The sequence below is a fragment of the Dermochelys coriacea genome, chromosome 10, assembly GCF_009764565.3.
Source record: "Dermochelys coriacea isolate rDerCor1 chromosome 10, rDerCor1.pri.v4, whole genome shotgun sequence".
In the NCBI taxonomy this organism is placed as follows: domain Eukaryota; kingdom Metazoa; phylum Chordata; order Testudines; family Dermochelyidae; genus Dermochelys; species Dermochelys coriacea.
Genome location: NC_050077.1, coordinates 56,205,934 through 56,227,156, shown reverse-complemented (window position 1 = coordinate 56,227,156; position 21,223 = coordinate 56,205,934). Strand labels below are relative to the sequence as shown.

The 21,223-nt window shown below is 42.5% G+C and overlaps 1 protein-coding gene across 2 annotated transcripts in view; it reads left to right on the top strand.

The window, feature by feature from the left end:
* Positions 1–220: 220 nt before the first annotated feature.
* Positions 221–21,223, top strand: part of FAM189A1 (family with sequence similarity 189 member A1) — a 394,280-nt gene continuing 373,277 nt past the window's right edge. Inside the window, exon 1 of one of the 2 annotated variants that reach the window (XM_043493843.1) lies at positions 221–1,286. In XM_043493843.1, coding sequence (XP_043349778.1) covers positions 1,044–1,286 — 243 coding nt within the window. In that variant the 5' untranslated portion in view covers positions 221–1,043. The remainder of the gene's footprint in view (positions 1,287–21,223) is intronic. The other variant, XM_038418369.2, reaches the window with a different exon arrangement.

Sequence of the window (21,223 nt, the reverse complement as noted above, 5' to 3'; positions counted from 1 at the left end):
TCCCCTCTTCCAATAGAGTTTTTTTCCTCTGCACCCGGCCGTCTCCCCGGGGTCGCTCTGTCCTCCCGCAAGGTGGATGGGTGTCATTCCCCCACCCTTCTCCAGGCCTCTGTCTGTGACGCCTGCAGCAGCTCCATGCCATGTGGCTCCTCTGCCGCACTGTCGCTTTCCCCCGCCTCCTCCGCCCGTGGTGCTGCTGCCTCCCCTGTTTGTTCGCCTCGCACAATCCGCTCTCCCTCCGGAGCCGGCGGCTGCCGCTGTTCCTCCTGCCGCTGCCTCCACCCGCCATTGGCCGTAAACACCCCCCCCCCCCGCCTCCGCGGTCTTCTCTCCCTGTCCTTGCCAAGCGGGGAAGACGCAGGGCTCTGCTGCCCCTGTGCGTGCGCCACAGAGCAACTTGCAGCCGCGGGGCTCCGAACCGGAATCGGCGCGGGTCCTGCATGCACCTGAGCCGGCCGCAGGCGCAGCCGCGGGCCGCGTGCGTGGCAGGATCCGAAGAGAAGGCGGCGGCGGCGGCAGCCTGAGCTTGCGGGCGGCTGGGGAGCGCTGCCTGCCTAGCCCGACTCGCGGGCACTGGCTATGCCGGCTGGCTGTGCAGCCTGGCCGGGGCGGGGAGCGCTAATCGCCTCGGCGGCGCCCTGACTCTGCAGCGGCGGCAGAGAGGGAGCCGTGGCCTTTTGCGAGGTATGGGCTGCTGCCCTTCGGCTGGGGGCTCGCGTCTCCTGCGGGCCGTACAGCCCTTGCGCGGAGTCGGCTCCGGCTGCGCTGCGGAGCACGAGCAGGGGCTCGCCTGAGCGCGCAACTTGGCCCGGACTCTGTACTGAGTTGCCTAGCAAAGTGCATCCTCTCCTGGGAGCGCTGCAGAGAGACCGGCCTGGCCGCTGCCTCCGGCCCCTGCTGGGCATGAGTCCTGCGGAGAGCGTCGCTGGCCAACGGGCAGCCCCCCAGCACCTGGAGTCGGAGACCCCGTGAAGGGGTCTTGTTGCCTCCGCCTTTGCTGCCTCCTGCTTTCCCCAGCAGCGGCCTCGGGTGCCCTGTGCAGGATGCCGCTTGCCGGGGGCAGCGCGCTGCAGCCCGCTGGAGGGGCTCGCTCCCTCAGCCCCGCCGCCCTGTCCCGCAGTTTGTCCCGCCTGCGCGAGTATCGGACCCGCTCCCGGATCATGCTGTCCCTGGGCGTCACCCAGATGGTGCTTGGATGCCTCATCGTGGCCGTCAGCTTCGCTGCCCTGGCTCTCACCACCTCGGCCAGGGTCCGGCACTCTTGTCCCTTCTGGGCCGGCTTCTCGGTAAGTGCCGCCGGCAGAATGCGCTGGGGCAGCCGCTTGGCCTCCGTAGTGTGCCTTTCGAAAAGTTACTGCCCCATCTGCAGCGGAAGAGAGGGAGGTGCCCCCCCTCCAGGGACAGGATAGGGGCAAGGGGCGCTATTTTCCTCTCCCGTCCGACATTAGTAATTGAGAGAAATGTGTGTGGCATACCAGTGAGGTATAAACGCCCTGCAAATTAAATGGGAGTGTGTGATTGTGTCGGTGGTAGTGGTGTAGCTGTGGTTTTTTGCCTCCTTTGGGGATTAATATGGTGGGGTGTGTGAGTGGGCACCTCTCCCATTTCCCGCCCTGTGGTACTGCAGCTTGCTCATGATTACCCTCAGACCTGCTGCAGGAGATTCAATTGCCGAGAAGCTAATTTGCCTCTGGGATGCACCAGATTCAACCAAATGGCAAGTACTTGCAGAAAATGTCATGAGGGAAGATACCCCTGTCCATCCACTCATTGGTAAATTATGTGATTGTGATGCTGAAGACCTGTTTTATATTTTGCACTTGTACAATGCATTATTTGGCCTGAAATTAATTTTATAAAGTATTTGGGGATTGTTTGTTTTTTATTTTAAAATATTGGGGGGTTGAAAAAAGTGCTTGGAAAAGAATGGATCTTGCCTCTTTACTGGTAAAGTGGATGAATTGACTTTATAATACTCAGTGTCAAAAAGAGATAAAAAAGATAAAATATTCAAACAATAAAAGTGTTACTTTTTACATAAAATCTCAATCCAGCTATCTACACCTTTGTGTTTGAGGAGTTGCTGTAAGGGACATGGGATCAGACAAGAATTTAGTCAAGGAAAATCAGCCTCTTATGGAGCCAGCACTTATTTTATAAGTAAGGTTTCCTATTCTGATTTGCTGTGATAATTACATTTCCTCTCCTCCCCTTTATTTCCCCTTCCCACTTTTCTTATGCTCATTGGGTTAGATGTGGCATGATGTGGCAGTACTTATCAGTGAGACCATCAAAAAAGTCTGATCTTGCTTCTATTGAAGTCAATAGTAAAAGAAAAGGATGGGAGCTTTATTAACATTTTGTGTGAAAAATTGATAAATTGTTCTGAACCTTCCTGTAAACACAGGGTTGGGTTTTTTTTGTTTTCGGTATCTCACAGATTCCTAGTTATCACTGTGTTGTTGTTATTGGGTTCAGTTTTTATGTAACTACTCTGGAATAATTTTGACTTCTAACCTGAAGAATTCTGTTTATAGAGCCCACTGGATCCACAGTTATGAACTGATGTCTCTCAAGTTCTTGCCACAGGTTTATGCATGAATGAAAATGTAACTACCAGAAACAGGTTGTGTTGGAGGTAATAAAATGAAATTAGAACAGCAGGAACAGATTTTAATGTACACATGTAATACACAAAACCCTCACAGTTGCAGAAAGCAACTGTATTGCTCCACTGGGGAATGTGCCATCGTGTTGCTTTAGCTTGGCTGAATGTGGTGGTTTCACAGAAGTTCGCTACAACACATTACTGACTAGCTAGAAGGCTACATAGCTCTCTAGGTAAGGTCAGATCTGGCAAAGTAGTTCATTCACCCTACATTTTTAGAATATTTTGTGCAAGTAGGGATTTAACTGATTCTACTGACTAAGTTTCCTTTTCCCTATTGTTGGTTTTGTCTCCGTCCGTTAGGATGTTTAAAAATTAAAATTGCTGGACATTTTTGATCTGGGCAGCTGGCCTAAATCTGTACTTTGTGTCTGCACTTCTAATATTAAAAGTTGGACCATGAAAATTCCTTTCATTAAGAGCAAAACAAGAATACTCAAATCAGTGGTGTAACCAAAGGTTACCAGGACATTAATATCACTGAGCAGACAGACTCTCAGTCTTGCTTCATTTAATTTAATAGGTTGTTGGTTCCAAGATGTTTTTAACACTTTTAAATAATGTTTAATAAACCAGAGTATTTGCAGCTTTAAAATATTTGTCCAGAAAACAAATTGATATTTGGTTCAAACCAAGTCAGCTTCTCTAAATATCTGGCAGAAGTGGCACATTTTCAAAATGGTCATGGTCAAACCAAATTATTTACTTAAAGTGGTTTCTGATTCAATCTAGCTCCTTGGCAGGAGAGAAAAAAGCTCTGGATTCTACAGTTTTGTAGAACCTTTTCTTGGATTTTTTCCCCTGCATTATTTGGTAGCTGAGTCTGTAGTTTTGAAAAGAAATGTCATTTTGCAATGGTCACTTGGATTTTATAGTCATCACACTACACATCACAAGTATTGCAGTCAATGGAGATGTCACAATTCATAATGATGAGGTGTTAATTTCATGTCTTCTGACCACTTAAATAGTAGTGTGCTCTTAAAACAAGATATCTGTGTCAGGTTTGGGAGGTATGCAACTTGTCTGTGTATTTCAGTAAATAATTGGTGCATCTAACCTTTTATCTAGGTTTAATGAGTCCATTAATGTGATGTTTAGTCAGTCAGTACAAAACAAATAACTTTTAAATATAAACAATTTATTTTATTTTTTAAATGATTTTTTTTTTCAGATCTCTTCCTCTTATTTTACAGGACACAAAAGATGTGTCTTACTGTTACAGTAGTTATGGGCAGAGGCCAAGTGTTGGATGACAGTCTAGTGCTGTTATATGTATTGACATATTTGAAATTTCAATACATGAGTGTGGTTCTTAAGTCGATCTGTTAATGTATGCGTCTACACTACCCGGTCCTTTACGCCAACCATAATCGCCTCTAATGTTGACTTCTGTAATCCACCTCTGCGAGAGGTGTAGCGCTTAATCTGATTTTCATGAGTCGACTGTGAGGTAGTGGAGACTTGTGTTTTTCGACTTAATTGGCCTCCAGATGGTGTCCCACAATTCTCATCTGTGACCACTTTGGAGATCATTCTCATGTCCGCTGCACTGCAGCAGATACACAGGAAACAGCCCCTCCCCTGCTAAAGCCCGGGAATTTTTGATTTCCCATTTCTTGTTTGATCAGCATTGGCAGCATGCCAGCTTGAGCACAGCTGATCATGGAGATTACACGCTCCAGCCTGGTCTGCAGAGGAAGTGGTGGATCTCATTGCGGTGTGGGGAGAAGAGTCTGTGCAGGCAGAGCTCTGATCCAGCAAAAGTAATGCTGACATCTGTGCAAAGATTGCTTGTGGAATGGGGGAGAAGGGCTAGATGAGGGACACGCAGCAGTGCCATTTGAAAATAAAAGGCAAGCGAGGTGAACAGTCGTTCTGGTGCTGAACCCGACACGTGCCAATTCTACAACAAGCTGCATGTGATTCTTGGTGGACCCTACCAGTACCCTCACAAGCAACATGGACACCTCACACCTGGTGAGAGTCTAGGGACAACAGGGAGGATGATATCGTGGATGAGGAGGAGGAGGAGGAGAATGGGAGACAGGCAAGTGGTGGATCCATTCTCCCTGAGAACCAGGAAATATTTTTAACCCTGGAGCCCTGTGGGTCGCAGGACATCACAGTGGCCAACCGTGATGCTGGGGAAGGCACTTCTGGTGAGTATACAGTTACAATCAAAGTCCAGTTAAACTTGAGCGGGTGCACACATTGGGTGGTATTGCATGTTTACTGTGAAGAAAAAGTGAGGTGCTGTGGCTCTCTGCTTACAAGAGGCTGCTCCAGCTATGCAGACGGTGGCCGCCAGAAAAGACTGTTTATGTGGACTGGGATAGCCCAAGAATCCTCCATTGATATCTCTAGGAAACTTTCATGGAGGTACTCCGCAATCCTTTGCAGAAGGTTTCTGGGCAGGATAGTCTTTTTTTCTTCCACCAGCGTAGGACACTTTCCCACGCAACTCCTGAATTAATTCTGTTGTCATCATTGTGGTACACGGCATAGCAGCATAAGGAACAGGTCTATATCCAGATGCTTACAGCATCTCCTTCCTTTCCACCTCTGTTACCCTCAGGATACTGATATCACATAGGGTTGCCTGGGGAAATGGGGGAACTTCTCATGAAAAGTGCTCTTACAAGAAAAAAAAATAAAAAAGCATATAGACCCCTCCCCCCACCCACCCACATATTCTGGATTGCCAAACCAAATTGCCACTAATGTGCCTTTACTGTGCTCAATGTGAGTCAGCAGTAGTTTAAGTGGCTGATAGAGGATTGGGGGCCCACATGTGAGATTCCCCAATTTGGGAATGAAAATGTCCCCCCGCCCCACTCATAAACAGCTTCCTGTGGGGCTATGGGGAGGGATGATTGTTCAAGTAGCTAGCTCTGCTCCCAATATGAGTCCACTATAAACTTCATTAAAAGTGTGGTCACACATGACTCGGGCGGAGGGGGGGGGGTTATGCTACTCACCATGGCTGGAACAGCCAAATGGCACAGTGAATGGTTATGGATTCTGATTGTTATGGCTTGCATCTAGTGTAATAAGGGGTTTTTTTGTTTGTTTTGTTTTTTATGAAAACAGCTTTGCTATGGAAACATTTAATGCATGTACAATGGTCCCTTTCTTTTCCCCCATGACTGACAGCTGGAAATGTGTCCTTCGGCATGTCATCAAAACCTGAATACAGACTTTCACTTCTTAGAAGGAGGAGAAGGAGGACACGTTCACGGAGACAATGAACGCCTCTGGGATAGCTGACTCGGAGCTGAGAGCATGGAGGATTTCACTGTCTGAGAAGTTAGACATGGAGAGCAGACAAGCTTCCAATGAGCATGAGTGTGCGGTGCATGATGAGATGCTTCGGATTGTGAGACACCAATCAGACATGTTGAGGCATCTGGTTGAACTGCAGGAACAGAAGCAGGAGGGTCCCTCTGCAGACCCTGGTGGACAGCCAGCCAGCATCGCCTGGCTCAGAATCACCCTCGCTGAAGCATTCCATGAAGCATGAGAGAAAAGTCCATTATCCCTTTCACTTAACTCAGGGGGAATGTACAAGGAACAGAACAGACCTTTGATGGTCTAGAATGTGGTGGTATGTTACACAGCTGAAAATGTTTCTCCCATTCCAACTTTACAACCCCCTTTCCCCAAGGCTAACTTTTTTTTTCTGTTCCCCCTCTTTACATATGTTTGTTAAATAAAGTAAATGCATTTGACAGATAAATGTTCTTTATTGAGTAGAAGCAGTGGGCTTGGTTGGGGGGTTGGCTTTACAGGGACAGTGATACAAGCCAGGTGAAGCTTTGGGAAAGCACAATGCAGACAAGCAGCTCACGTTATTGTGACTCATTATTGAAAGGGCTTTTCAAAGCCCCGTGGATAGGCAGCGCCCCTTGCTGTGCTCTTCTTATTTCCCTGGTTGTCTGGCTGCTCAAAAATGGCTGCCATGCGGTCTGCCTCAACTGCCCACCCCTGTGGAAAATTTTTCCACTTTTTTTCACAGATGTTATGGAACACACAGCAGGCAGCTATAACTATGGGGAAGGTGCCACAAGTACTCCTTTTCTTTTTGCGAATACAGACTAACACGGCTGCTACTCTGAAACCTGTGATTATCAACAAATGTGCTGATTTTTCTTTGACTAGAAACATAGATATTGTAATTAAATATGAAATTTAATCAGCACAGAGAACTGTGATAACTTTCACTTTTCAGGTTTCAGAGTAGCAGCCGTGTTAATCTGTATTCGCAAAAAGAAAAGGAGTACCCGTGGCACCTTAGAGACTAACAAATTTATTAGAGCATAAGCTTTCGTGAGCTACAGCTCACTTCAGCTGTAGCTCACGAAAGCGTATGCTCTAATAAATTTGTTAGTCTCTAAGGTGCCACGGGTACTCCTTTTCTTTTTGCGAATACAGACTAACACGGCTGCTACTCTGAAACCTGTTCTCTTCACTAAGATCCTTGTTAGTCGACTTCTCCAGCGCCTCTCTCCCTTATGAGGAGAGATTAAAGAGGCTAGGACTTTTCAGCTTGGAAAATAGGAGACATGATAGAGGGATATAAAATTATGAGTGATGTGGAGAAAGTGAATAAGGAAAAGATTTTTACTTGTTCCCATAATAAAAACTAGGGGCCACCAAATGAAATTAATGGGCTGCAGGTTTAAAACAAATAGAAGTTCTTCTTCACTCAGCACACAGTCAACCTATGGAACTTCTTGCCTGAGGAGGTTGTGAAGGCTAGGACTATAACAGGGTTTAAAAGAGAACTGGACAAATTCATGAGGTTAAGTCCATTAATGGCTATTAACGAAGAAAAGAATGGTGTCCCTAGGTTCTGTTTGTCAGAAGGTGGAGATGGATGGCAGGAGAGAGATCGCTTGATCGTTACCTGTTAGGTTCACTCCCTCTGAGGTACCTGGCATTGGCCACTGCTGGTAGACAGGATACTGGGCTGGATGGACCTTTGGTCTGATCCAGTATGGCCATTCTTATGTTCCTTCAAACGACCAAAGGCACATTCAACCACCATTCTGCACTTGCTGAACCTATAGTTGAACCGTTCCTTACTGCTGTCCAGACGACCAGTGTATGGCTTCATGAGCCATGGGAGCAAGGGGTAGACTGGTTCCCCCCCAGGTATCTATAGGCATCTCAACGTCATCAATGTTCATTTTGTGGTCTGGAGGGAAAGTCCTGGATTGCAGCTTTTTGAGAAGATCCGAGTTCCTAAAGATGTGCGTATCATGAACCTTTCCCAACCATCCTACATTGCTGTCGGTAAAATGCTCCCTGTGATCCATCAGCACTTGCAATACCATTGAACAGTATCCCTTTCAGTTTATGTACTCTTTGGCAAGGTGGTCTGGTGCCAAGATGGGGATATGTGTGCCATCTATCACCCCACCGCAATTGGGGAACCCCATCGCAGCAAAACCATCCCTATGTCCTGCACATTTCCCAGACTCACTACCCTTCATAGCAGAAGTCAATCAATGGCCCTGCAGACGTGGAGCACAGCAGCTCCCACAGTTGATTGACCTACTCCAAATTGATTCCCCACTGACCGGTAATTGTCTGGTGTTGAAAGCTTCCAAATAGTGATCAGCACTCTCTTCTCCACTGTCAGAGCAGTTTTGTTTTTGTGGTGCTGAACTGCACAGCAGGGGAAGGCTCTGCACAAAGTTCCTGGAAGGTGGTCTTCTGCATTCAGAAGTTCTGCAGCCACTGCTCATTATCCAATACCCGCAAAATGATGTGGTCCCACCAGTCAGTGCTTGTTTCACGGGACCAGAAACGGTGCTCAACAGAGTGCAGCTGCTCGGTGATTGCCAGCAGCAACTGTGAATTTTTTTTCAATGGCTTGCAGCAGGGCTGCTTGCAGGACATCGCTATGTTCTGCGTGGTGGACCCTACTTTGGCTCTGGAAATACTGCAGCAGAAGGCATGAGGTGTTTGAAATGTTCACAGCAAGAGTGCACAACTAAGCAGGCTCCCTGCTTCTGAGTTATGGCGTATGTGTGGTGGTTTTAAGGCACGAAAACCACTGGGTTGTTTGCCGTTAATATGAGGGAGGGAGGACAGTGCATCATGGGATGCCAATGCAATGTTCCCATTCTCCCCTGTGACAATGTTTTGGGCCCGTGAGGTGTTGCACAAACTTTCCAAAACACACTGCGGCAAGCTGTACTTTGGAATAGTTACCCACGATTCACTGCTTTGTGCATCGATGCAGGTGCTTCTAGTGAGGACACACTCCGTTGAGATAACGAGCCTGGTGTTGCCATGCACAATTGACTTAATGAATTTGGAGGCTTGAGGTCAAATTAGATAAAGTTGACTTAATTTTGTATTGTCATAGAATCATAGACTTTAAGGTCAGAAGGGACCATTATGAGAGTCTAGTCTGACCTCCTGCACAATGCAGGCCACAGAATCTCACCCACCCCCTCCTGTAACAAACCCCTAACCTATGTCTGAGCTATTGAAGTCCTCAAATCATGGTTTAAAGACTTTAAGGTGCAGCGAATCCTCCAGCAAGTGACCTGTGCCCCATGCTGCAGAGGAAGGCGAAACCCCCCCAGGTCCTCTGCCAATCTGCCCTGGAGGAAAATTCCTTCCTGACCCCAAATATGGCGATCAGCTAAACCCTGAGCATGTGGGCAAGACTCACCAGCCAGCAAAGAATTCTCTGTAGTAACTCAGATCCCACCCCCATCTAACATCCCATCACAGGCCCATTGGGCATATTTTCCGCTAGTAGTCAAAGATCATTACCAAGGAGGGTTATCAAATACGAGCAGGGGAGTTAATACTGCTTGGAAAGCATTAGACTTGGAGAACTTATTATGTAGAGTGTCTGTGGGATTTGTGCAGAGGCGCTTTTGGGGGAACATGAGCATGCTACAAAGCCACCTCCTCCCACCTCGGTTTTGGGGCCTATTTACCCTTTACTTTGCTACCCTCCATGCGATGTACCACATGTTTGCTGCTAGTCTGGTTAAACCATACTGTGTACGGGGCCAGCATGATTAATGCTTGCTCACTATATATACTATACATGATTAATGCTTGCTCACTATATACAAGGGAGCATGGATTTTTATGAACCAGTAGAAGACACAAAACATGAGGTAATGTACTGCACAGCTATGATAGTGTTAGGAAAACAGTGGCTGTCATAGATATTGCAGATGGGTAAAATGGGTATTGAATTTAAATTCATCTGTTCCTACAGAATGAGATAAGTATGTTTTGTTTCTTCAATAAAGCTTTTATTTTTTATTTATTGCACTTCTGCTTTACCGAGCAAGTCTCCGGAAGGGATTGAAAATAAACTCAATCATCCTTTTGACAAAGCTTATCCCTGAATGTTAAATAGTTAACTGTTAATCAAGCAGTTTTCTTATGTGGTTAATTTCAAAGAGTCCTGGGCACTTAAAAATAGCCACCTGTATAGCCTCATCCAATATTCTTCCAAGATATTTATAGTATTTTCAGCAGAAGTTAGACATAGCGTTGCAACTGGAAAACTATCCTGCCAAAGAGGTGATATTTTTCTGCTTGCGTCTTGAAAATATGCATAGAGAAGCAGCTGAAATTTTTCTGCTTGCCTTTTGAAAATATGCGAAGAGAAGCAGCTGGGTAAAGATGTGAGACAGAAATAACTTAAATATTCTTTAAAACTTAATTTTCAACCAAAATCAGTCACAAATATAAACTACCAGCAAACAAAAGTTCTCTGCACTAAAACCAAGGTAGTTATTTCTCTAGCCCTTAATAATCCTTCCTTGATGGTCAAATCCTGTTTTAGAATTCTTATTGGACTACTCTGAATTTACTTACTCTTTTGGAAGGAAAATACATCAGATATGGGTGTTAATGGAAAGTATCAACAAAAAGTACTTCCTAGAATTCAGTCTCCCTGAATCTTGGGGAATAGTACACTGAGTCTTCTGATTGAGTACATGCCAGTATTTAGATCGGAGCAGTCTAGTATTTTATACATAAAGATACAGAGTCGTCAGTTTTAAAATAGCTACAGGGCAAGAGGAAGTAGCTTTCATATTTCTTGTTTCCTTAGGAAAACATGACAATTCATTTTCTCTTTGCTGGATTTGGAGGAACTCTCTGGGAGAGCTAAACTTCAAATGAAATGAGTAGTTGAATACCAAGTTGTATACCAAATCCCTGAGGAATGCAAAATAATACATTTTAAAGGGTTTTTTTCACTAACTTTTCCTGTTCAAAGGTTTAGCTGCACTGTCGATTTGTCATAGAGAAATCATAGACACAAGGTGAGTGAGGTAATATTGGATCAACTTTTTTTGGTAGAAGAAACAAACTTTTGAGGTATACCTAGCTCTTCTTCAGGTCTGGGAAAGGTATTCAGACTGTCTCAGTTAACTGGACACTTCACCTTGAATAGTGCCTTACAGTTTGTGTTAGCTACTTATGCTAAACAAACTGTTCCGTGTTGTATTTAGCTGTGACACTCTGAATATCTTTCCCAGACCTGAGGAAGAGCACTGTGTATCTCTAAAGCTTTTCTCTTTCCTAGCAGAAGTTGGTCCAATAAAAAATATTACCTCACCCACCTTGTCTCTCTAATATTCTGGGACCAACTCGGCTATAACAACATTACAAAGAATAATAGGGAAATCCATGTTAGTTTTAGCCACAAGAAGTGCAGAAGATGACTATCATAGTCCTGTGCTTTGTGATATTGGTTAATGAAGTCCAGAGCTACAAGTAGGATGCAAGAACTTGCTAAGTATCTTCTAATTGCTTTAGAAAAGCATGCCTTTTAATTAATTGGGGCTGTCAACGTTCCTTCCCCACCCTGAACTCTAGGGTACAGATGTGGGGACCTGCATGAAAGACCCCCTAAGCTTATTCTTACCAGCTTAGGTTAAAAACTTCTTCAAGGTACAAACTTTGCCTTGTTCTTGAACCCTATGCTGCCACCACCAAGCGTATTAAACAAAGAACAGGGAAAGAGCCTACTTGGAGACATCTTCCCCCCAAAATATTTTCCCAAGCCCTACACCCCCTTTCCTGGGGAAGGCTTGATAAAAATCCTCACCAATTTGTACAGGTGAACACAGACCCAAACTCTTGGATCTTAACAACAATGAAAAAGCAATCAGGTTCTTAAAAGAAGACTTTTAATTAAAGAAAAAAGTAAAAGCATCACCTCTGTAAAATCAGGATGGGAAATAACTTACAGGGTAATCAGATTCAAAACATAGAGAATCCCTCTAGGCAAAAGCTTAAGTTACAAAAAGACACAAAAATAGGAATATACAGTCCATTCAGCACAGCTATTTTACCAGCCATTATACAAAAGAAATCTAATGCATTTCTAGTTAGATTACTTACTAACTTTTTACAGGAGTTCTGAGCTGCATTCCAGATCTGTTCCTGGCAAAAGCATCACACAGACAGACAGAGCCTTTTGTCCCCCCCACCCCCAACTTTGAAAATAGCTTGTCTCCTCATTGGTCATTTTGGTCAGGTGCCAGTGAGGTTATCTTAGCTTCTTAACCCATTACAGGTGAAAGGGTTTTGCCTCTGGACAGGAGGGATTTTATAGTTTTGTATACAGAAAGGTGATTACCCTTCCTTTTATATTTATGACAGGGGCAAATCACTTCCCAATATTTGGAATCTTTCGTTTGAGAATGAGTAAGAGGCTGTAATATATACTTCCTTTTTTGATTCCTGTTCATCAACTCAGCAGCGAGAAGTGGGTCCGAATGAAGTCTTTCCATCAATTTCTGATGTGTATGAGCTTCAGGGCTTCATTCATCATTAAACCCTTTTTATTCTTTCCCTGTTTCCTTGCACTCTGGAATGTATTGCCATGTGTTGTATTCTTTTCAGGTCCATTCTTGCCACGTGTCCCAATATTCGCAGCCATCTTTCTTGAATCCACTGCAACAGCATTATTTTTTGTCTTAGCCATTTTCTTATCGCTTCATTTTTCATTTTCTTCCTTCTTGAAACTCTCAGTATTCCCTTCAGCTAGTTAATTTCTGCAGTCAATATCTTTTGTTTGTTGGCTTTCCTCACACTTCAGCATTCTGACTTGCATAACAGTATTGGCATGACAGTTGTTTTATATACACTGATTTACATTTTTATCGAAATGTCTTTAGCCTTCCAGATCTTGCAGAGTTTTCTGAATGCTGTAGCGGCTAGTCTGGTTCTTCCTTTTATGTCATTTTCACAAATCCCGTTCTTCAGTACTAGTCTTCCACATTACCTTTTCATTTTCCTCCAGAATGGCTCAGTGAATGCTTTTCCTCTGTAGTTCTGGCAATCACTCTTATTTCCTTTTTTATATATTGGCACTATTATTGCTTTCTCCTATTTGTTCACCACTTGCTTTTTGTTTGTAATCCTTGTTGAATAGTTTGTGAATCAGCTTTACCATGTGTTCCTCACCTGCTTGCAACAGCTCTGCAGTTGTGTTGTCACTTCCTAGTGTCTTTTTTCTTTTTCAAACTTTATATCAAGTTTCCTTGAGGAATTTAAACCTTATTTCAAGATTATGCCAAACAGTTAAGACGAGGCAAGATAAGTTTAGAAATAGAGTGAGAGGGATGGGAGGGCACAAAGGTACGTGGACTATATGGGCAAGTAATGACAATATTTTTATTTAGAAAAAAATTCTTGACGGATCTTCACAAGCTGCAAGTGATGAAAATTCAAGCGGTTTGTTTGAACTGCAGTCTGTTTCATAAACTTCACCTTCATATTTTTGATCTGATAGTGAGACGACTGTTAACAACAATAAATTGTTTTAGCATTATATCACAACTAGCAGTAACTTCTCTCACTGTTCCAGGGCTCTCAAAACATCTCTGGGTCCACAGCATTGCAAGAGTATACATCAGAAGTGACTGTATCTGTTTTCACATTTATTAGTTGTGTCAGAAAGGCACTATAAGACTGAGCCTCATTAATTCTCTCAGCAGGGAAAAGTGAACATTTTTTTTTAAATACAAAGTATATGAACATAAGGACCTTATTTGTATTTCTGATAACAGGAAGAACCTATCACTGGTTGGCTGATGATCAAGGGGGACGTTAAATGACTGTCAAAATTAGGCTACCCCAGTAAACCATTGAAATACTGAAATGTGTCAGAAAATGTCAACATTGAAGTTCTACGAGAGACTCTAGAAGCTTTGGGGTTGCTGATGTTTGAGAAAATATTTATTCTTCACTCTCTGTCCTTCAAAATCCAAAACATTTTGGATGATTGGTTTATATACATGATGCAATAAATGCAAATGAATTTTGTATAAATGCAAATAAATGCTTTGTACCTCATAGAATATGTCCAACAAAAAACAGATTGGCTATTAGGCTCTGGATTTCTGGTGATGTACAGTAACTGTAAACGCTACTTAATTAGATGGTTAAACTAGGCTTATGGCCACTTTGTGTCAATAGAGTGGCATTAGAACTACTGGTGAATCTGGCCCAGAATGTCTTCCTCAGACAGTTTAAAATGTATTTGACCATATTTAGTATATTATTTAATTTCTAATTGCTGAGTATGATGATAACGACATTTATGGAACTATAGGAGTGGTATCTGCTCTCACAATTGTTTCTTGAAATCGTTTAGAAGTGGGCAGTTACAGAGATAATATTCCCTTCCTCTCAGATCCCAGCATCCCAGAATATCCCCAGTCTCAAAGATGGGGCTTCTCTGTTACTAAGAGGGCATGAATGAAACTGCCAAGTAATTAATCAGATTATTAAGATATGGTCTTTATTTTTTTCCTATTCAGGATGCTCAAGTTATATTTGTAGTTTCAGTATTTTCTGGTTAGAAAAATAAGCAAATTACAAGCTGTAGTTTCTTTCACTTCAATATACTTATTTGAGTATAATGTTACTCTTGAGAGCCAGCACAGCTCCAGAATTTCTCCTAAAATGTGGTCTTTTCTTTTTGTTTGAATCCTTCCTTAACTCTATTTTTTGTCCTTATCCCGTTTTGAAAATAGATATAATATACTTGCTTAAATGCAACCTTGATGTCATGAGAACCTTGAAGATACTGTATGTTCGGAGAGTTAAAAGCTGTTTTTATACTGTTCAGAAATAGGTAAAAGGTGTAATAAATTTGTAAGGGAGGGTTGTCAAGGTGACTCATGCAAACAGTCCTCCAATGCAAGGTCAGGCAGGACGTACAACACACAGAAAATGTTCTTGTATTGAGGAGACAAGTATATATTGACAGAAACTTGTTGGGTAGATTTCTGGAGCACTCTATATTTTATAATGGCATTATTATAAAATAGATTTGATTCCAACAGCTGATGCATTATTGGAGAGGAGGAATCTCTATGTATGTAGTTTAACTTAAAAAGCATACTCTACTCCATGCTATTCCCAGTCAGTAAACCTTTTTGTCCCTCACATTCAGTAAATTGCTTTAGCACATCTTCATATGTAATCATGGTAGAGTGAATGGAGGATTAAAAGAAATATAAATATAAAAAGACTTAATGATGATTATAAGTTGTACTTATTTCCTCTCCATTATTGCAGCAGAATTTTTCCTTCCTTCAATGACCCTTTCCTTTGGGCCTTTCACTTATTGGTTGGGTAGTCAGTTGAAGTGAAGGAGTTGCTAGGGTGATGGTATTAATAGTTCACGGGATGGAGTTCTTCTATTTTGAGCTGAAAAAAAGCCTGCGTGAAACAGGGAGCTGGTTCCTATGCAAGTGAAGGTTGCAGTAATGAAGAGAAATTCAACTAACTGCTACCGTTTAGCAGTTTTTTATTTTACTTTGATCTACTGGACTTAGCACTGAATCTTTGCCAAATCTGTGAACAGTCACTTAAGTGTTGTTTCTCCTGTGACTGGTTAGCTCATATCTTGGATTTAAATGTTAACTTTGTTCTTCTTTGAGTATGTGTCATTGTGGAGCCTATAATGGGTTAACATGCATCTTGTGTTCAAAACTGGATTTTTTTTTATTTTATTTTTTTTTTACTGGAAGGGTCTACCATGGCATGCACCCTGTGACACCTCGATCTCCACAAAAGAACATAAAGACAGTTTTCTCTTATCCTCCATGGCAGCGAGACTGAACATGGCAAATGTCTGACTCACTGAAGATTAGCCTGAGCTAAGAATTAGAGTCTTCTGCAACCATATCTGATTGTCTCTTTTAACATCCATGAACCATCTGGACCAAACTTTTCTGATCAGACCTCTGAGTTTTCTCTAACAGCAGATTCAAAACCTGTGGGCTTCAAGTCTTGTACATTCCTCACTGGACTAAATATCCCTGAGAGATGGACACCATAAGTGGCTCTTCTGTCTGGGGGAACCACATATCCCAAGTAGATGCTCAATATGCTTATCCTTCTATGCAGGGACCCTCCAATCACAAGATACAAGGTTGAAACTCAGTCTTCTGGAACAGTCCATGAATGTCTCATTAGACAAGCTCCAGAATCCTATTAATGGACAATCCAGCATCATCTATTACCCCACCAAATAGACAGGCGATGCCTAAAACTATTACAAAGAAGATACTGACATCAGCACCACCATCAGACTCAACACTGATCCTGGCATTGAAGCTGACCTCTGCTTCGACATGAAATCTGGCAACATCACCTCAAGTGTCAAAATCAAGCCCAAAGAGGCTGCTCTGAGCAATGAGATAGAAGCTTAGGAAGGAGCTCAGTATTCCTGACACCACTCCAGGCACCTTAACTTTATCAGATGTAGAGGAAGAATGGAAAATGAATAAAAGCACACCAGAGGACAAAGATGCCAAATGTCTTAACTTGTTTGGAATAAAGCCATGCTCCTCACTTTGCTGCAGGTGTGTACAGCTAACTACCGTGTCCTGCTGGCCAAGTATGACTTTCTAATGGACAATGGGATGAAGCCCTTCTAGGGAAAGCGTCCTTATGATGGCAGAGAGGAGGTTAAGGATATAATTAAGGAAGGCCTCTGAACACCAAGGCACATTCCACCAGGTCTTAAACAATGCTGTCTGCCTATTTCAGGAATGTACCAGTCTCTGTGATCTGAAAGGCAGTTATGTGGAGCAACCCACTAACTTTAATTAATCATTATGCACTTGATAGGGCAGCCAGATCAATTGTCAAGTTCCGGACAGTAGTACTTCAGTCTCTGTTTGACTGACTGATACAGCTGAAACTCCTCACTCCTATTGTCCACGGACTGTGCTGCTTGCCAGTCACTGTGATGGGATCCACACTGACAGATACTCAAAGAAGAAAGAACAGGTAACTGTGGCATTTTTTAAAGATGGTGTAGTCAGTGAGGAGCCTACAAACACATCTTCCGTTCCCACTTTTCAGAGCCCTCAGCAACTTGAGCTTTGAATTGTGAGAGATCTGAGGGAAGGTCATGGCAGGAGAAGGCACAGGGTGCATGTGTGGCCCTGTCAGACACTGCTAGTTAAAAAATAAATCCAGTCTAATGTACATGCTCACCAAGAGGGGGATCCACACAGACTTCAAATCTCAATTAAAAAAACCAGTTGATTTAGGATGGATAACTGTTCTTCATGTGTCTTGGCATCTTTGGATTTGTGCACCATGACATTACTGTATTACATCTTTTTTGAAAAAGAGAGAAAGACAAATCAGCAAACTGGCTTAATAATTTGACTCTTTGCTCTCCATTTATGAAATTTTGCTTTGATAATGATCTCAAAATGACAGCCTGGAACTGGAACATCTCACTATCTACATAGGACAGTTGCACCGGTTTGACTTAAGTCAGTGCAAATCCGTGTGGACACTATTTAAGTTTGAGTAGTTCACTTTAGTTAAGCTTAAACCTGCTCACAATTAATTTAAGATAACGGGGAAAAACACTTTTAAACTGAAATAAGAAAGTTCCTATGGGTTTGCTTTGGTTTAACTTAATCAGATTCAGTATTAATACAGTGCAGTTTTCTCATGTATACAAGCTATTAACTTGATTTGTAAAAAAAATCCTATCTTAATCAGGTTTGATTAGTATGATTAAAGATCCCCATTTGAGATGCAGATCTGCTCAGATATCTTCACATGTATTAGTCTGTACTTTAAGGGAACTTGTTAATCACAAAAAGCTAACTCAATTTTGCTAATGTGATTGGGGGAAAAAACAAGTTTTTGTCTGTCAAAACAAGGCTTTAGGTGCATGTGCAGAGTATAATCCTATGGGGCACCCTTAACAGATGTCTTTAAAAAAACAACCCAACATACCATCTTCTCTGTTATTTGGTCTCCTGCATGTAGAGTTTATACATTGTATGTAGATTGAAGGGAAGAGAGCCCATGACTTTAAGAAAAGATTAGTTCTGGAATGAAGGGAATGGGTCAATAGTTAAAGTCAGTCAGTGGAGCAAAGAGAAGCTCACCTATTTTGGTGACCAGAGCAGAATCCTTGGTAATGTCCATGGGAAATCAAGAATATTCTGTCCACTTCCTTGTAGTCATAGGTAGTAGGGGGTGCTGGAGGAAAGGATCCCTTTGTAAGGGACGGTGGACGGGTGTATAAGGCGCATGGAAGCAATAGTGCACTCAGAAGCAGAGGCAAATTAAGATTTATAGATTTATAGATACTAAGGTCAGAAGGGACCATTCTGATCATCTAGTCCGACCTCCTGCACAGTGCAGGCCACAGAATCTCACCCACCCACTCCTATGAAAAACCTCACCTATGTCTGAGCTATTGAAGTCCTTAAATCATGGTTCAAAGACTTCAAGGAGCAGAGAAGCCTCCCTCAAGTCAACCATGCCCCATGCTACAGAGGAAGGCGAAAAACCTCCAGGGCCTCTCCAATCTTCCCTGGAGGAAAATTCCTTCCCGACCCCAAATATGGCAATCAGCTAAACCCTGATCATATGGGCAAGAATCACCAGCCAGATACTACAGAAAATTCTTTCCTGGGTAACTCAGATCCCATCCATCTAATATCCCATCTCAGGGGATTAGTCCTATTTACCCTGAATATTTAAAGATCAATTACTTAACAAAATCCCATTATCCCATCATACCATCTCCTCCATAAACTTATCGAGTAGAATCTTAAAACCAGATAGATCTTTTGCTCCCACTGCTTCCCTTGGAAGGCTATTCCAAAACTTCACTCCTCTGATGGTTAAAAACCTTCGTCTGATTTCAAGTCTAAACTTCCTGGTGGCCAGTTTATACCCATTTGTTCTTGTGTCCACATTGGTGCTGAGCTGAAATAATTCCTCTCCTTCTCCTGTATTTATCCCTCTGATATATTTATAGAGAGCAATCATATCTCCCCTCAACCTTCTTTTAGTTAGGCTAAACAAGCCAAGCTCCTTAAGTCTCCTTTCATAAGACAAGTTTTCCATTCCTCGGATCATCCTAGTAGCCCTTCTCTGTACCTGCTCCAGTTTGAATTCATCCTTTTTGAACATGGGAGACCAGAACTGCACACAGTATTCTAGGTGAGGTCTCACCAGTGCCTTGTATAATGCTACTAAAACCTCCTTATCCCTACTGGAAATGCCTCTCCTGATGCATCCCAAAACCGTATTAGCTTTTTTCACAGCCATATCACATTGGCAGCTCATAGTCATCCTATGATCAACCAAAACTCCAAGGTCCTTCTCCTCTTCTGTTACTTCTAATTGATGCGTCCCCAACTTATAACTAAAATTCTTGTTATTAATCCCTAAATGCATAACCTTACACTTCTCACTATAAAATTTCATCCTATTACTATTACTCCAGTTTACAAGGTCATCCAGATCCTCCTGTATAATATCCCGATCCTTCTCCGAATTGGCAATACCTCCCAGCTTTGTATCATGTGCAAACTTTATTAGCACACTCCCACTTTTTGTGCCAAGGTCAGTAATAAAAAGATTAAATAAGATTGGTCCCAAAACCGATCCCTGAGGAACTCCACTGGTAACCTCCCTCTATCCTGACAGTTTGCCTTTCAGTAGGACCCATTGCAGTCTCCCCTTTAACCAGTTCGTTATCCACCTTTTGATGTTCATATTGATCCCCATCTTCTCCAATTTAACTAATAATTCCCCATGTGGCACGGTATCAAATGCCTTACTGAAATCTAGGTAAATTAGATCCACTGCATTTCCTTTATCTAAAAAATCTGTTACTTTTTCAAAAAAGGAGATTAGGTTGGTTTGGCACGATCTACCTTTTGTAAAACCATGTTGTATTTTGTCCCATTTACCATTGACTTCAATGTCCTTAACTAATTTCTCCTTCAAAATTTTTTCCAGGACCTTGCATACTACAGATGTCATACTAACTGGCCTGTAGTTACCCGGATCACTTTTTTTTCCCTTTCTTAAAAATGGGAACTATATTAGCAATTCTCCAATCATTCGGTACTACTCCTGAGTTTACAGATTCATTAAAAATTCTTGCTAATGGTCTTGCAATTTCAGGTGCCAATTCCTTTAATATTCTTGGATGAAGATTATTAAAATTATCTTATTAAAGACTGAGGCAAAGTATTTGTTTAGATATTGGGCCATGTCTAGATTATCTTTAACCTCCACTCCATCCTCAGTGTTAAGCGGCCCCACTTCTTCCTTTTTAGTTTTCTTCTTATTGATATGGCTATAGAACCTTTTACTATTGGTTTTAATTCCCTTTGCAAGGTCCAACTCTACTTGACTTTTAGTCTGTCTCACTTTATCCCTACATGTTCTGACCTCAATTAGGTAGCTTTCCTTGCTGATCCCTCCCATCTTCCACTTCTTGTACGCTTTCTGCTTCTTCTTAATCACCTCTCTAAGATGCTTGTTCATCCAGCTTGGTCTACAACTTCTTCGTATGAATTTTTTCCCCTTTCTTGGGATACAGGCTTCCGATAGCTTCTGCAGCTTTGATTTAAAGTAATCCCAGGCCTCCTCTACCTTTAGATCCATAATTTTTTCAGTCCAATCCACTTCCCTAACTAATTTCCTTAATTTTTGAAAGTCAGCCCTTTTGCAATCAAAAACCCTAGTTGCAGTTTTATTTTTGTTAATTCTTCCATTTAATTTGAACTGAATTAGCTCATGATCACTTGAACCAAGATTGTCCCCTACAACCATTTCTTCTATGAGGTCCTCGCTACTCACCAAAATTAAATCTAAAATGGCATCCCCTCTAGTCGGTTCAGCAAGTACTTGATGAAGGAATCCATCAGCTATCGCATCTAGGAAAATCTGAGCCCTATTATTATTACTAGCACTAGTCCTCCAGTCTATATCTGGGAAGTTAGTCTCCCAGGATCACGCAGTTTCCATTAGTATTTACTTTATTAAAGACATTAAAAAGGGCTCTATCCACATCCAAATTAGATCCCGGAGGTCTATAGCACACCCCAAGCACTATCATAGGAGAGGCTTTGCTAGTTTTCTTCCCCAATGTAATTTTTGCCCAGACGGACTCTGTCTTATCCATTGCATCGCTTCTTATTTCTTTACATTCTACCTCATCATTGATATACAATGCTACTCCACCACCTTTACCTTTGT